Here is a 15,871-nt window from a genome sequence, read left to right as displayed (position 1 = left end):
AGAGCGCCGTCGTGTTGTTTCAGTTTTGCCTGCCGGGCCGTGCGTCTGCTCCGAGCCAGGGCTTCAGGAAATCCTTGTTGCGATGATAAAGAGCTGGCAAACTTTGACCTCACTCAGAAAGAGATGAGGTTTGGTTAACTCTCTGTGTGTGTGTGTGTGTGTGTGTGTGTGTGTGTGTGTGTGTGTGTGTGTGTGTGTGTCCACTGGTTATCAGAAAACATCATGTTGGACAACTGGACAAACAAGCCCCATGATAGCCTTTGTTGGTCCTCTTGAAGTCCTCTCACACACAGCAGTGCACTCAGAGGTCAGGAACAAGCAGCAGCTCCACCCTGGTTACACTCCCTCCCTCTGTCCACACACCCATGTTTCTAATGTTTTTCTCCCCCTTTTTTGATTCTTGAAGCCTGACTCAACTTCGCTCTTTTTGCCAAAAGGGCAAACTGAAGGTTTAACTCAAAAATGAGTCAGGCCAGAATTTCCTCTTTACCAACAATTTGTTCCGAGACGTTTCAGAAGTTAGCGAGGAGATTTCCATTTCAGTAGTTGTGATTGTCCAAACCAGCAACCAGAATAAACATTGGCAATGCTTGGTTTACGGTCTGGTTGGGTCTCGGCTCAAAAAACACACAATTTGGGCTGCCTGCTTCTGTCAACACGGATATGGCTGGAGAACGTCCCAACATCCTGTTATAAAGAAAATATCCATCCGTTCCGCAAATATTCTGTCTTGCTCATGGGCAGCCATCTCTCCTTCCCGATACAACACCAACGCCATTGAAATGTAGAAATTCAACATATTCATGGTTTGAAGAAACGTACAATGCCAACATTGTTTTTTTTTTTTTTAATAGAAACTGAGCTGGAATATCAGTGGTCTTTGACCTTGTACACAAGAATTATGAAAAGCTAATGGACCTATTGGTATAAAATACCATATAATGCACATGGAACTGCTGTGAGTACACCGGCAAATCAGTATTAAGCCTTGTAAAGTTCTTCCATGTATCCCTTTAGTTGCAATAGGGCTGATCGCCAAGCTCCTCTGACAAGCTAACACATTCTCTGTTCCCCAAAAAGTCCATTTGCCATTGGTCAACGATGATTAGAACAGCGACACACTCTACTCCACCACTCCAGCAGCTTCTTTCTTCAGACTCTGAGACTCCTCAGTTCATCCTTCGCATGCCACCATAAGCAACATATGCTCTCGCACAATCCTGTGTTGTAATAAAACCATTAGATGAACCTTGGACCCTTGACGTGAAAAGGCCCTTCTACTTTGGTGACTTGCAAGAGACAGATTAAAAGAAGGACTGTAAAAGTCTGAGGCGGCGTAAGCCAAGACTTCCTGAAGTGTTCATCCGATCTTCTAACAGCATCTGTAAGAAAAAAGGAAAAAAAAAACACTTTTCAAACAGTGGAGTCATCCCTCCAGCTTTTTTCTTTAACTTCCATGATTTTTTTTGTGAGTATAGCCTATCACAAAAACACGAAGCCTTCAAGGACGAACTGTCCGCAAGTGTTCACTGTTATCCCGACTTGTACTTGAGTCATTGTATCTCACCCCGGTCACAACACCTTGCCTTCAAGTGTCGCCCTTCGGAAGAGTCGTCCACCTTTAGACAACCTAGTTAGTATGCAGCATACCGAGGGCAAGGCCAGTGAACTGGATTTGACATGAGGCATTAGACGTAGATTGTTTTTTACTGCAGTCACCACATGAGCAAAACAGGTGTGGAGGAGGCAGATTGGTTTCAGTCCACTGAGCAGACAAACAACCACTCCTGCAGGTTTTTTTATCGAGAAAGAGGGAGTGGAAATTGGCGAGAAATGGCTGCATGGAGTTCTTCATTCCTTAACACACACACACACACACACACACACACACACACACACACACACACACACACACACACACCCTCTCCCTCTGAGGTCACTAGATGCCGGTGATAGACTGGAAGTTACACATAAACACATTAGAGGATGAAGAACTTCATTTGGGATGTTTATTTTGATTACTGCGCTCTCTCTCTCACACACACACACACACACACACACACACACACACACACACCAATTACATGAAGCCTTGAGCTCCATCAAAATGACTCAGGACATAATGTGTTTCCTGTCTGTGCGTTCATGTAGAAATGCATGTGAACGTGTTCGCGTAAGTGCACTATCTCAGTCTGAGTGTGTTTACGTGCGAGGGAGGGTGAGGGAGATAGACTGAGAGATCAGCAGAGGCTGAGGGGAGCATCAGAGAGTGAAATGAGACCAGAGTGCGATCAGAGGAGGCTCAGAGCAGACAGACAAATCCCCCTCAGTTTGGATCTGATGAGACGCAACAGTGAACCCACTGAGGACAGAAAGAAAAGAAGTCCGGGTCCAGTCGGCTGTCTGGTCGCCGTCTCCGTCATGGACCTGCTGCCGGCGTTGGGGTCCACGGTGTTAGCCTCCACAGTCAGCCGGCTGAGGGAGAGCGCCGCAGTTCAGAGCATCAACAGGAGGCTTAGGAGGAGGTAGGAAACACAACCGGGCAGACTAGGGTTAAAATTAAGGTTATCCCACTAAGCTACTAAAGCCTTTACACTGCTCACTGAGGTCATCCAACCAAAACCTGCTGGCGATACTGAAACTTAAAACCAAAGGCAAATGTTGCAATCTCTCCCCACCCATTACATGAGCTGAGCCCGTTGGCTGAAAAAACATTAAAAACCAACTTCTTTGAGTTGTTTCATCATCATTTCAAGGGTTGCTCTGAGTGCTGACCGGCTGCTGTATGTATTTGTGAGTGTTTACTCTTGTATGTTTTTTGTGCTGGTATTTGTGGTTTCTTCTTTTTTTCTGTCCTGATGTTTGAAGTAAAAAAAAAAAATAAGATGCTATATGAGTTTTACATGCTTACTAACTTGAGTGCCAGATGATGATTTTTTTCTCTCACAGTCAGAACTCCTGTAGTTCTTGTGTGCACATGAACATGAACTGGTAATTCTACCGCATCCTCATATTAAACGAATGAGTGGGTCTATTTCAAGTGACTCACAAAAGGGGTATGACTGTTCCCAAAAACGACCTGACCACTGGAGCATACCAGCAACAGGTGGAATGGACCTTTGTCATACACTTGTAGTGAGGTTTAGGCAGCAAAAGAACTTTGTTTTGGTAAACTCACCGTCAGCTTTTTTTGTTTCGCACAAGGCTCGGAGAGCGTTCTCCTGGGTGAAAGTCCAGCATTGATCAAACTCCCCGCTCCGTCCTCCTCCCTATGTGGACGTTGTCCCTCTTCTGTAGTCACCTGACTTCCTCCTTTGCCCTAATTACTAAAGCCACTAGAGGTCGCTGCTATACAAGAAATGTAAACAAACAATTCACATTCACATTTTTAAAAAGCAATATTTAAATAAGAAAGCGTGACATTTCAGTGCATTTCAGTACATTTGTAAAGCTTCACCAGTATTCATGCTGTTTACTACTAAAGGTAGCATTTAATCAACTAGATGACTAATTGTGCACATGCCTGCATAGAACAGCTGGAAATATGGAAAAGCTGCTGCTTCAACTAAGTGTTCATTCTTGGCACAGAGGGAATACACCAACCATACACTGCAAACACCTGATGTGTTTATCATTTATGCTGGATTTCTGACATTTCGTGTCTTTTCAAAAATTTCACTGAAGTCAGTTTTGTGTGTTTTTGTCTTAGGAGAGAGAGAGGGAGAGAGATTGTGTGGTCATGGTCGGAGCAGCTGTGGCTCGAAGCAGCAGTGACGGATTTTTTAAATTGTTTGGTTTGGTTTTGGCTGTCAGTGGATGTGTTGCACTGTGTGATCTTGGACCAAGGTCTTTGGATTGGGAACCAGAGATTTCACCAAGTTTCAATTATGCTATAATTCCATGTGGGACAGCCCAGAATAAGTATACAGTGTGCAGCTGCACAGGAGCAGCCGTATACTGCCTTTATAACCTTCATTAAGGTGCTACCGAAGGCTCACTGAGTGCCTTGTAGTTCTCTGTGTGAGAGCTGATGTAGCTCAGAACAGACAGGTTCTGGGTATAGAACATTTCCGGATCTTCAAAGTCTTCTTTGGTCCCTAGAGGTACAACCAAAACTAAATTCATCACAGGGAGTCTAAAAAGGCACTTTTTTTAAGTGATTAATTATAACAACATCTTTTTGTCTCCTCTCCTGGTAGAACCATGTCGTCACCAGAGGTGTGCTGGCCAGTGCCGATGCGAGCCATTGGGGCTCAGAACCTCCTCACCATGCCAGGAGGGGTTTCCATCTCAGGATACCTCCATAAGAAGGGAGGCAGCCAGTTCAGCCTCATGAAATGTGAGTTCATAACTGAAAGATAAGGTGTGGCTGGGCAGAATAAATGTTTTACAGTACACTGTAATCCCTAAATAGGCTTTCCTTATTGATCCAGAAACTTGAACAGGTCATGAGGACAGTGCACCCAATTGTATTTTGCCCATGCTCAGTTCCACAATACAGGTGGGTGGAAGAAACCATTATCAATATCTGTTTCCTGTCGTCCAGGGCCTCTGAGGTACACCATCATCCACAAGGGCTGTGTGTACTACTTTAAGAGCAGTACCTCTCCAGCACCACAGGGGGCGTTTTCTCTCAACGGCTACAACAGGTTAGTGACAATTCTTCGTCTGCGGAGTCGTCAATGAGTAATATTGTTTTTAGCACACTTCCAGACTCATGGTATGCCAACCCAGCGTGTACTGTGCTTACTACTGACACACATTGCTCATATCTAGAGCGATGTGTTTCTGTGCAATATTTTATTATTTGCGAAACAAGTGTGACTGGTTACATCTTCAGTGTTGATGAAGGTTCTCAGTCATCCAGGTCATGGTAAATCTAGATGCTGTTTCGTAGGCAGCTGGGCTTGTTTCAGTTTCTTGAAGACGTTTCGCCTCCCATCCAAGAGGCTCCTTCAGTTCTGAGTAACTGGGGGGGAGTTACAGGTGTTTAAACCCTGTGTGGGAGTGTCCTTACAGAGTCGTTAAGGACACGTGTGAGCTGTGAGTTTCAGAGTCGTTGGTGCCACTCATCTTTAGAGTTGGGGGGTTGCAAACTTTATGTAAATGAACTAGTAGTTAAGCGACATTTTGCAGTAGCTTGCCTATAGTTCAACTACATTCATATTCACATTCATTGGCATATGTTAACAGCTGAAACTACAATTTGGGGCCATAAAAGTAAAAGAAAACTTGAATATATTAGGTGTCTGCTAGACAAACTCGTAAGTATTGATGATTGCTATCTATTAATAGAGAAGATATCTTGCCAGATGAGTAATCGTCCTTGGTGCATTACCCCCACCTGGACTCTAGTTTCTGGAAGGCAGGTGTCTGACTGACGGACATTGCAAACAAAACCAATGCTAACGTTCCTTGTACTTTCCCATAAATAGTCGGGGGTGTTTTGGGTGCTTTTTGTTTTGTTTTTTTTTGTTGTTGTTTTTTTTCAAGTAGTTTGAAGTACTTTTTCTAAGTAGTTTAAGTTAACTAAACTAGATTTCATCTAGGGGACCTTTGCTATTGTGAAGTCATTGGTAGCATGCAAAGCTAGCTTCCCCAACACATGTTGTTCCATTTGCAGCATTTGAGCTTTATTATGAACAGCACATTGATGTGTGTGCAATGTAATGTAATGTAATCATGTCACTCACAGGTGTCAGTAGGTCTGCAGGACATAAAGTCACCAGCGTAGGTTCAAAATGTTCACCTTATTGTATAAGGATAAATGCAGGCTCATTTAAATTATCTCATAGTTGAAATCTGTATGTATTCCTTTACAGATATTTTCATAACATATAGTATTACATATTTTGGCTCTTCCACAGAGTGATGAGGGCAGCCGAGGAGACGACGTCCAGCAATGTTTTTCCTTTTAAGATCGTCCACTTCAGCAAGAAACACAGGACATGGTTTTTCTCTGCAGCCAGCGAGGACGAGAGGAGGGTGAGAACAAATGAATATACTCACACATATTAACTTTTATGCTTTCATTCAAATGTCACTTAAATTACTCAAGTATACACACTCACCAACCATATGTTTTTTTTTGTTGTTGTTGTTGTTGTTGTTTTTTTTACAGAAATGGATGCGACACCTGCGGAGGGAGATAGATCACTATAACGACAGAAAAGAGAGCCACATCCCAAGGTAACGGCAGCAAATAGTTTGCGATACATTGTATCTGTGATATACAAATCATAGTTGTGTTGAAAGTATAAAAAGTAGTGAAAAACAACTATATATGAAACAAAACCCGAAGCACAAACGAACTGAGAGGAGAAATGCAATCGATGATGTTTACGCAAGAGCTCTCATTTTGTGCCACTGTGTACATGAACGCTCTCACAGACAGCCAACTTCCTTTATCACCGTGACTAGGTCACCTTTAACGTCTGTCTGACAACTGCAGACTCATGATTGCGGTTTTCCCAGTAGACTAATAGCCCTTTTTTTTCCCCGCCAGAAACTAATTCTACAAACTAATTTATAACTTATGTAGGCACTTAACACGGCCTCTTGTTTTTGATGAGTAATCTACTACCCCAGAGTTTATTTTTATTCAGATCACATGGTGTTATTGGGACTTTCATCATAGCGGTTGTCTACACTCCTTAGAGCACTTGAACTCACAGGAAATGAATGTACTCATGTGAAAAAAACAGTCAAAAAAGCCAGAAAGTCCAAACATGTTGCATTAGTGAAACAAATGATATTTGTAGGCCATAACTAACATTAATGTCTGTGAGTGTCATTTGTTGAGTTAAACATTGATGTCAGAGCTAAAGGAACCCAAAAGCATTTGGATTAGACTACGTGTAGCTGGGAGCTAGCCAAAAGAGCAGCTAGCAAATAGCGTAATAAACAGCATAATAAAGAACACAAAGTTACAGTGTTCTCTTTCTGTAAATGAATTCATGACGGCAGCTTCTGGCAGACAGGCTAGTGGTTAAAAGGTTTTCAATTGCCGCATTAGCAATTGACTTCCTTCCAACTTCATTCAAGAACTTGGAAGCTATTACTGCCATACAAAAACATTTCAATAGTTATGACTTAAAATATGCCATTTGCAAATTTCTATCTGTCTTTGCATTCATGATGAGATTTTCATTGTTGTTGTTGTTGTTGTTATAGTGACTCAGATTCAGACAATGAAAGTTTCTATGGCACGATTGAGAAGCCCATGGATATCAAACAACCCATCGATAACGCGGAGGATGGTAAGAACACCTCAGTGAATGCACACAGATGGCACACACGTCAGAGCAGCGTGTTAATCCGTGTCTACGTTCTGTGTGTAGATTATGGTGAGGATGATGATGATGACGACGAGGAAGACTATCTGAAGCCGGACGGTGACTGCTCGCAGCAATCTGCAGGTGACGCCACCACACACACACACAGCAGAGCACTATTTTCTTCCTTAAAACAACTACACAAGCCAACCCTACCACTGGGTTGAAGGAAGCCGAGGGTGGTCACCATTAGTGTTTACATCTCATCCAAGAACAGATGCACGCCTCCTTCTGTGCAGTGATACGTTGATGGATGGTAGTAAGAAAATAGTTCCTACGTGAAACTGCTCACAACAGGGTCTGATGAGTAACCAGGTCATGACACCTGCAAAGAGACATTGCTTGCTTTTTTTACTTTATTTGCACTTTAAGCAGCACAAGCCAAGCGTCATCTAGTTCCAGTATATCCAAGAGAAGGCACACATCTCTACAGCTCATAAATGTAGTGATACCTTTTGGATTTTGGGGTGAACTGTCCCTTTAAAATGCATCTATGTCATGTCAGGAAACAAAAGTAGACACCAGTCTAATTTCTTTTTTTCTTTTTTTTTTTTACCTCTTCAGTTCGACAGCCGGGGCCGCCCCCCTCCTACCCTCCTCCACCAGTGCCGGCAGTGTTCCCACTCCGCCAGGACTCCAGCCCAGGTTTCCACAAGGGTCCAGCTCCTCCCGCCCCGCCTCAACACAGAAACCCAAACAGCGCTCTCCCCAAGAAACCTCCGCCTTCTTTCCCTCCTCCCTCCATACTGAAGGACGCTAGCAAAGGGCCGCCTCCACCTATTCCCTTCGCCCCCCACCTGCAGAAGACCCTCTCCTCCACCCCTCCGCTTCCTCCTCCCCCCAACGCAAAGAGAACTCTTCAGAGCAGGGCGACATCTGTGGGGGTGCTGGGGAATGACAGGAGGGTCCTACCGGCCGTATCGATCCATTCCCCCGCCACTCTGCCCATCTGTGACCAATTAGAGTCTAGGATGGTGCTAAATGGCCCCGCCCACTGCGCCCTTAATGCTGGAGGGACCCAGTCGCTGGGCAATCATCGCATCAAGCCGAGCCTACCGCCTCCTCACCCTGTGAATGTTGGGGGGGCCCCCCATAGACCTGCGGTGTCAAACACCCTGTCCCTCATCCAGACGCTCTCCAGTCACCCACCACTGCCTGGTCAACCTCCGCACTCTCCGCTACCTAGAACTGGTCTACACAATAAGCCTGCAATGCCCAAACCTCCTCCACCATCAGCCAAACCGCCGCTGCCTGCAGTAAAGTCTAAGCCAGGAGCCCCGCTCCAGTAAGTTGGACACACGCACATAAAGCATTCAACACAGAATACTTAAAGCAACAGCAGAAACGTGTCCTCTGAAGAAAAATACACTACGAATCTGGTTCAGGCTCCCTCACTAAGAAGTGTTTTTCTCCCAGAAGAGCATCTCCAGATGGCCAGAGCTTCCGTTCGCTGGGAGACGAGACGCCCGCAGACTTCAGGAGGAAACGGGACTCGTCCAAACGCAGCGAAGAAGGCGATTCTGACGACGACTACGAGAACGTAAGAGAGACCAATGTGACCCAAAGCATAGTGTATCAAACGCAGTGCGCCTGAAATACCAGGAAATTCCCAACGCATCTGGTTACATTTTGCAGTGTGCAAAGCCGGCAAGCTTGTCTGGCTACTAACCCACAATCCTCTGCTCAGCGGAGGACATTGCACATCAACTGGTCCAGCTCAGGCTGAACTCCAAATCGCATACTTATTCTTTTGCTTAAAAATTTGCATCGTCAGCTTTGTCATGATGAAGCAGCGTACCCCAGCTGTATGTAAACTGCAACCAACAGTACATATAAATTAACTGAAAACATAAATGAACTTTTATTTATGAGAATATCCATAGAATCAGACATAGAGTGAGTCTTGTTGTTTTTTTTTTTATACATTGAGACAAGATCCCATTTGTAATTCCGCCCTCATGAACCTCATTCCATCCTTCATCAGTTGTAGAAAGGCAGCTAAATCGAACATCTACAACAAACAGCTAGATGTGTGTTTGGATCCAAAAAATGTTGTCAACACATTATTCTCCTATGTAGAGGATGGAACAACAAGAGAAATCCAGATGGTAAATCATGAAGATAAAGAAAGATCTAAAAAAAAAAAAAAAAAGACAAAAAAAGCACTTTCTAGAATAAGTATTTTGATATCTGTAAATACCCCGCGACCCTGCAGAGGATTAAGCGGCGTACATAGAATATGTACAGATGATGGATGGATGGATGGATATCTGTAAATACTCCCCCATGTCATTCACACTTCAGCTCATGTGTATAATTGTAAGTAACTCAACGTGCATGTGAGTGACATCATCTTATCTCTCTCCATCTTTTCTCCCTCCACAAACCTTAAAGTAACGTTAACCAACTTACACACGAGTGCTTGAGTGAGCGCGTTGTTTGGATTGTGCCTAACCAGGTGTTTGTCTCTGCAGGTGCAGCTGCCTGAATCTGTGTACATTGACACGACTGAAACCAGCTTTGTGGAAAAGTAAGACGCTTTTTTATAGAACGATGGTGCTGTAAAGTCAAATATTCCTTCAGCTGGCCACGGCCACGCTCCTCTGCACAGCGTCCCTGCCCTCTGGTGGCAGCGAAGATAACTGCCCTCTCTGCTTTATTTCATACAATTACTTATTGTTGATGTCTTTGTTTTTTCCTGTTTTTTACACCAGTTTAAATCCAAATTTAACACACATCTGTTACAAGTCTTTCTTATTTGGAGCAGTCGGTCACTACATTTAATACCAGCATTCAGCCCGTCTGTGATAAAGGACGACCTGTAACCTGTGTTGTTTGCACCTGCAGGTTATTCAAAGAGAGCCCGGACCCTCCACAAGACGGGCTCTACTGTATCCGAAACTCAGGAACCAAAACCTCAAAGGTAAAGAGCGAAAAAGTGATTTCCAAATGATGTTAGCAGACAGGAAGTAGAGTCGCTAACCAACACACATTTACATTTACTAAGGGAATGTAGTTGAATTCACATTTTCAGATACTTGTACTTTGCTTGAGTATTTTGTTTTCATGTGTATTTGTATTCCTGCTCCACCACAGTTAAAAGAGAAACAGGCTTTTTACCTCACTGGGATTATTTGACAGCTGTAGTATCCAGTTTACAAATTGATTTTTTTGGCATACAAATACAGGAAGTGCTGATGAAATATGATGCTTTGTCAGAACTGACACAACTCAGCGATGTAAAAGAACTGCTGATGCATTTAGACGGGTTAGAAGATGATTGACAGAAAATGAATTGGCACCTGTTTTTACAACTGTTATATTGTAGTTATTTTTCCTGTAAAAAAAAAAAATCAAGCATTTCCTCAAAGTGTCCTAAATGTGTTTAAATTTTGATGTGCATTTCTCACTATTTTCAGATTTTTACAAGCCAAAAAATAATTTAATTAATTGAGAAATGAAGTATTAGATTGAATGATTATGAATAGAATATGAATGATTAACCTAATAAAATACTTGTGGTGTGTTCTGCAGGTGCTGGTGGTGTGGGATATAGGTATAAACAAAGCCAGAAACTACAGATTGTTTGAAGAGGTGAGAAACCGTCTGTTCTCCATTGAAATTTGTATTGTTTTTCTATGTAAATCAGATTTAATGTATCTCTGTGTTCTAATCAAACTATGCAATAGATGCAAATTGAACATGTACCATTCACTTGTGGCAGGAGGACCTCGTTTTCCTGGACAGCGAGGTGACCTTCCCCACCCTGTCTGATCTGATCGAACACTACTACAGCCACCCTCTCCCTCACCACGGCTCGCTCTGCCTGCAGAAGCCCTACACGAACCCACTGAGCTCCTGATCGCCACGGTCGGCGTGCACAAACACAACTGGGACCAAAGAGGAGTGGAGAGCCGGGGAGGTTTTCTGCCACTGAAATCCACCTCCGTCAAAGACGAGTGGAGATCTGGCACAGACCGCACCTCTCACTGTGGAAAAGAAAACTGTGGCTGCATCAGAATGCTCCATAAAGACTGCTATTTTGTGTGCAACATATATCAAACCCAATCCATTAGTAATAGACATTTAGTGGAACATTATTGAACTTGCTCTAAGACAAACTAGACCCCTATCTAAATCTATTCTGCTGTGCACTGAAGACATGTCAGTTATTATTATTATTATTATTATTATTATTATTATTGTTATCATCATCAATATTATTATTATTGTCCATATATAAACCAGTTCTGAAAATCTAGCAAACAGACCATAACCCTGAAAGAATCAGACGCCCGCTCTGTATTTGACAGATCCCTGCTGCTTTATGCAAACTAAACAACTAGTGTGGACAGGAGAGTGTGAACTGACCATGATGGAGCAGAGACAGATGGGTTTGATGCACACCGTCCACAGAGGGGCGCTGTGGCACCAGATGAAAAGGAATTTACCATAGCTTCAGTTCTAGGTCCATGTGGGATCCTGGGAAGTCCTTTGTCCCATGGCTCAACCTCTCTGTGAGGAGCCATGTCCCTGCTTGTGTGTTGTACTTCAGCTGCCAAGAGAAGGGACCACCCTGTCAAATAAAGGACGATTAGGTGGACTCAGCCATACAGCGTTACAGTTATATTCAGATGACCAGCCACAAGTATATGTTTGATATTTCTGATACAACTTCAGACAGGGCTTCAACAGACAATTATTTTATTATTGATAAAATTGTTACTTAATCTGCCGGTTATTTTCATGATTAGTTGTTCAGTCTATAAAACGTTAAATTATTGCGAAAAAATGCTCATCCCAATTTCCAATGTCCAAAACCCAAAGACTCTTCGTTCACCGTCATAAATGACAAAGACAAGCTGCGGATCCACCCGTTTAAGAAGCTGGAACCTGCAAGCGTTTGAAACGTGACTGAAACGATTGATTGTGAAAATACCTGTACATTAATCAGCCAATCGTTGAAGCTCCGCAGTCAGATATACTATTGTATATATTATTTATTACTCTCATTAAGATGATTCAATTGAGTAAACCATCTTCGGAGGTTCAGCCGTAACAGTGTATGGTTTGGACTTGAATAATATCTTGCTTTTAATACTGATTATTGTCAGTTTTAAAACGAGCTCAAGTCTGTGTTGCTGCCAACAGCTGGACTGGTGTTAGACTGTGGTGAACTGTGGGAAAACACTGACCCCTGAAAACTCCACTAGAACAGTGTCCAAGTGTGGTTTAAATGAACTGTGTGTAGGTATTTTCATTCTATTTAGTTTTTGACACCTGGAACACACTGACCTGCTACCTGGCGGTGCATGACGAGCTCTCGGTGGGTTTAGGGACAGATCTGCTGTGTCTTAATCTTGTCATTAGTGACCCGAGACCGTTCCAATTTGACTTGTTTCAGGACCAAATTACATAAGACTTTTAATCTGAAACAGCTCTATATTTGAATGAGAGGGCAGCAGTGCCTTCAGATATCTGACAAACCTTCAGCTCACCCTCAGACTTTGTACTTCTATCGTGTCTTATATGTGCAAAGGCGAACGCATCTTCCAAGCATTCCCAGCTCAAACTGGCTTTTCATCAGCTTTTTTGGGGCTTGAAAATGTTTTTACTTTTTCTAATGCAATGGCAGGCAGGAAACATTGCATTCATTAACAAGACACAGAACCAGACCAGCCGGTGCAGCACATCAAACTGAACATTTTGTCCTTAACTGCAAAAATGTAAAGCACTGACTTTACATCTGTGTATCACTCTATATTTATATGTAAATGCTGTATGTACTGTAAAAAAGCATCTGTACAAATGTAAATATATTGTTTTCTACAAAAATATATGTTGAGATTTATGTAATGATGCATAAAGGATTACTTAAAGCCTCCTGTTGTTTTGTCATCTTCTTTAAATGTCACTATTTAAAGTTCACTTCCTGCCAAGAACAGGTTACAGACTACCGGTTGCCAATAGCAGAGCACCCATTATCATGGGGATAGATAAAGAGACGATTTTCATAAATGATTAAACAAAAAATAAATGAAATACACTTTTTTTTTTTTTTTTTGTCTACAGAACTACTAACAAAATTCCCGGAGCCCGGGTGGTAAATTCAAAAATAGTCCTAAGCCCAAAGATACAGTGTTTCTAAATATACAATCCTCACATTTAAGAAGATGAAACCAGGGAAATTCTTGCTTGAAAAAAATGACTCTGACAACTGACTCAAATATCTGGTTGATTTCCTGATTGCCTGGTTCTGTTGTCAGAAGCCTGAAAACAAACATAGATGCTGAAAAATGAGTTAATCTGAGAAAATGGGTCAGGTCCTGCTTTCAAATGTTGGATGTTCAGCAGCCAACTCTTACATGTCAGATGATAGGGCATCATTTAGTTTCCAGTCTCTGCTTGTAACAGCAAGTCAAAGATTACAGATCCAAGATTCAAAGTGTTTATTGTCATATGGACAGAGGAAACACTGCAGAGGGACTTCGTATTGCATTTACAGTTATTTCAAAGATATACATACATATATGATTGACTGTGTATACTACCAAATGCATACAATTAGTGTGTAGCCTACAGTAGTATGGACTTTGGACTCAGGAACTATCCATGAAACAACAGGGACATTTTAGGATGAAGACTGAGAGCAAACAAATTACGCAGCATCTCATTCTGGAGGAATTTTCTTTTATCAACCCTTAACTTGGTCAGCTGCTAAAAAGACCGCTGAATTTCGTCCACAAAATATTTCTTCACAGTTCCCTTTGCTTCATGGCATTCTCCTACACAACTGAAGAAGATGGTGACTTTTTTTAAAAAGTAAAAAAAAAATTGGGGGAAAAAAGGCTGTGTAATTATTGGCTACTTCTTGTGCATGCTCAATAATCCCAATTCAAAAACAAAAAGTGTTTTCAGACTGTGTGTTTGGGTTAAAGGTGCACTATGTAGTTTTTTCAGGAAGACTTTTGAACCAGAAGAAAGATCTTCATTGGGTGTTTGTCTAATGTCTAAACCAGCTAAATAAACAAACTCATTCATTTTTATGACTGAGGAAAAAAAAAAAATTGACCATAAAGAACTACACAATTTCATATTGTTTCACTTTGTTTATGTCTGGCAGACCCTGCCACCTTTCTAGCTTCAAACAGTGTTCTGGGACTTTATTTTCCTCTGAGAACACCTTATTTATTCACTTACAGACTATGAGTTTTTTTTATTGTAAATATTCAAATTCAGAATTTCTTCTCCAAAACTGTATAGTGGCCCTTTAAAAGGACGAGGACTTACTGGCCGTTCTGGCAAATGCACATCTCGTTACATTAGCTTTCTTCTAAGGGAAGCATCTTGGGAAAGAAGACAGTGCAAGAGGGTTGATACAAGACAGCCTTTGCACTGGTGGCCAATCACAGCACTGCAATTTAAAAGAATAATTTCTATATAAACATCCACTGTGAAAAGGATGTGTACTGACAGGACACCTTGAACTGTAACCATGTTATGGCAGCAGTACCCAGCAGGTCTGCAGGGGCCTGCAGAGAGTGGTGTGGTTAACCAAATGTACTAAGGGGCACAACCGGACCAGCACCATCCAAACTGTTGCATGCCCTCTTTGAACTGTTGCAGTCAGTGAAGTGCTAACTCATCCACAGGTGTCAGAACAGAGAGGCTAAACTGGAGCTTCTTCCCTCAGGCTATCAGAATCCTGAGCAAGGGCGCTGCCAGGCTTCCTGACAGACTTGCTGACAGCTTACCTCCACCTTTCTGCATCCATTTCATATATATATATGTTCAGTATTTGTACCTTAGCTGACATTTGCACATTATTCTGATCTTTTGTTGATATACTGTGTGTATATGTTCCCTCCTCTCACGTATAAAGTTTTGTCCCAAATATCTGATATATTTAAGCACAGTGCTGTATGGGGCAAGAAGAGTTTTCATTGCACATTCTTGAGAATGTTACAAGTTTAGAATTACACTGCAAAAGAGGACATCTGAACTATGTGAAGTAGAATGTCTCAGTGTATAACCGATGTCAGTGTGTTTGTGTCCCAGACAACCTGAGAAGTAGATACTGTGTTCTCAGACCAGAGCAGCAGCTCAGACTGTCGCTGTCTGTGGTGCTGAACAGCACTCGCGGTCCAATGAGATCGCAGAATTTTTTTTTTTCCAAAATGATCATTAAAAGGTGTAATGACCCATCCATCCACTAATTAATCCTCAATGATATCTTCACAGATTTGTATGTTTGTCTGACATTTTCATTTAGTGTCTGTCTCAATCCACTATCGCTGTCCTTTTTGTAAATGAGACCCATCGGTGTGGAAGGCTGAACCACCGTCACCTTCCATCTGGTTTGGTCCACATGGAAAACAGACTTCTTCTTTCTCAATTTCATCACTTGTATCTATTTGTCTCGTGCGGTACCAATCATGGTAATCCTTTTGCACATTTTTGGACTGGATGGATAATTCTGGTGTGACATGAAGCCACAGCAGAATGTCCTCTTCCTTCTCTGCTGATTTCTCCAAGGG

General features: G+C 42.3%; 1 protein-coding gene and 1 long non-coding RNA gene across 5 annotated transcripts in view; one reads left to right on the top strand and one right to left on the bottom strand.

Annotated features, from left to right (window-relative positions):
• Window positions 1–13,216, top strand: part of sh3bp2 (SH3-domain binding protein 2) — a 36,428-nt gene extending 23,212 nt beyond the window's left edge. For 2 of the 4 annotated variants that reach the window (XM_037117753.1, XM_037117752.1), the window contains exons 2-13: window positions 4,200–4,339; window positions 4,547–4,649; window positions 5,868–5,985; window positions 6,122–6,189; window positions 7,174–7,259; window positions 7,341–7,418; window positions 7,899–8,619; window positions 8,751–8,874; window positions 9,809–9,864; window positions 10,182–10,257; window positions 10,869–10,928; window positions 11,059–13,216. In XM_037117753.1, coding sequence (XP_036973648.1) covers window positions 4,204–4,339; window positions 4,547–4,649; window positions 5,868–5,985; window positions 6,122–6,189; window positions 7,174–7,259; window positions 7,341–7,418; window positions 7,899–8,619; window positions 8,751–8,874; window positions 9,809–9,864; window positions 10,182–10,257; window positions 10,869–10,928; window positions 11,059–11,196 — 1,764 coding nt within the window. In that variant the 5' untranslated portion in view covers window positions 4,200–4,203 and the 3' untranslated portion in view covers window positions 11,197–13,216. Of the gene's footprint in view, window positions 1–1,375; window positions 2,526–4,199; window positions 4,340–4,546; window positions 4,650–5,867; window positions 5,986–6,121; window positions 6,190–7,173; window positions 7,260–7,340; window positions 7,419–7,898; window positions 8,620–8,750; window positions 8,875–9,808; window positions 9,865–10,181; window positions 10,258–10,868; window positions 10,929–11,058 lie in introns of those variants that run through there. The other 2 variants (XM_037117751.1, XM_037117750.1) reach the window with 2 other exon arrangements.
• LOC119030301 lies at window positions 1,245–3,377 on the bottom strand. The gene is made up of 3 exons (XR_005078231.1): window positions 3,179–3,377; window positions 2,364–2,514; window positions 1,245–1,382 (listed from the first exon to the last, which is right to left on the bottom strand). It is a non-coding gene; the product is annotated as an uncharacterized LOC119030301 (long non-coding RNA).
• Window positions 13,217–15,871: the final 2,655 nt, after the last annotated feature.

This window comes from Acanthopagrus latus, chromosome 12 (genome assembly GCF_904848185.1).
Source record: "Acanthopagrus latus isolate v.2019 chromosome 12, fAcaLat1.1, whole genome shotgun sequence".
Classification (NCBI taxonomy): domain Eukaryota; kingdom Metazoa; phylum Chordata; class Actinopteri; order Spariformes; family Sparidae; genus Acanthopagrus; species Acanthopagrus latus.
Note: the sequence above shows the minus strand (reverse complement) of the source record. Positions and strands in the feature narration are given on the sequence as shown.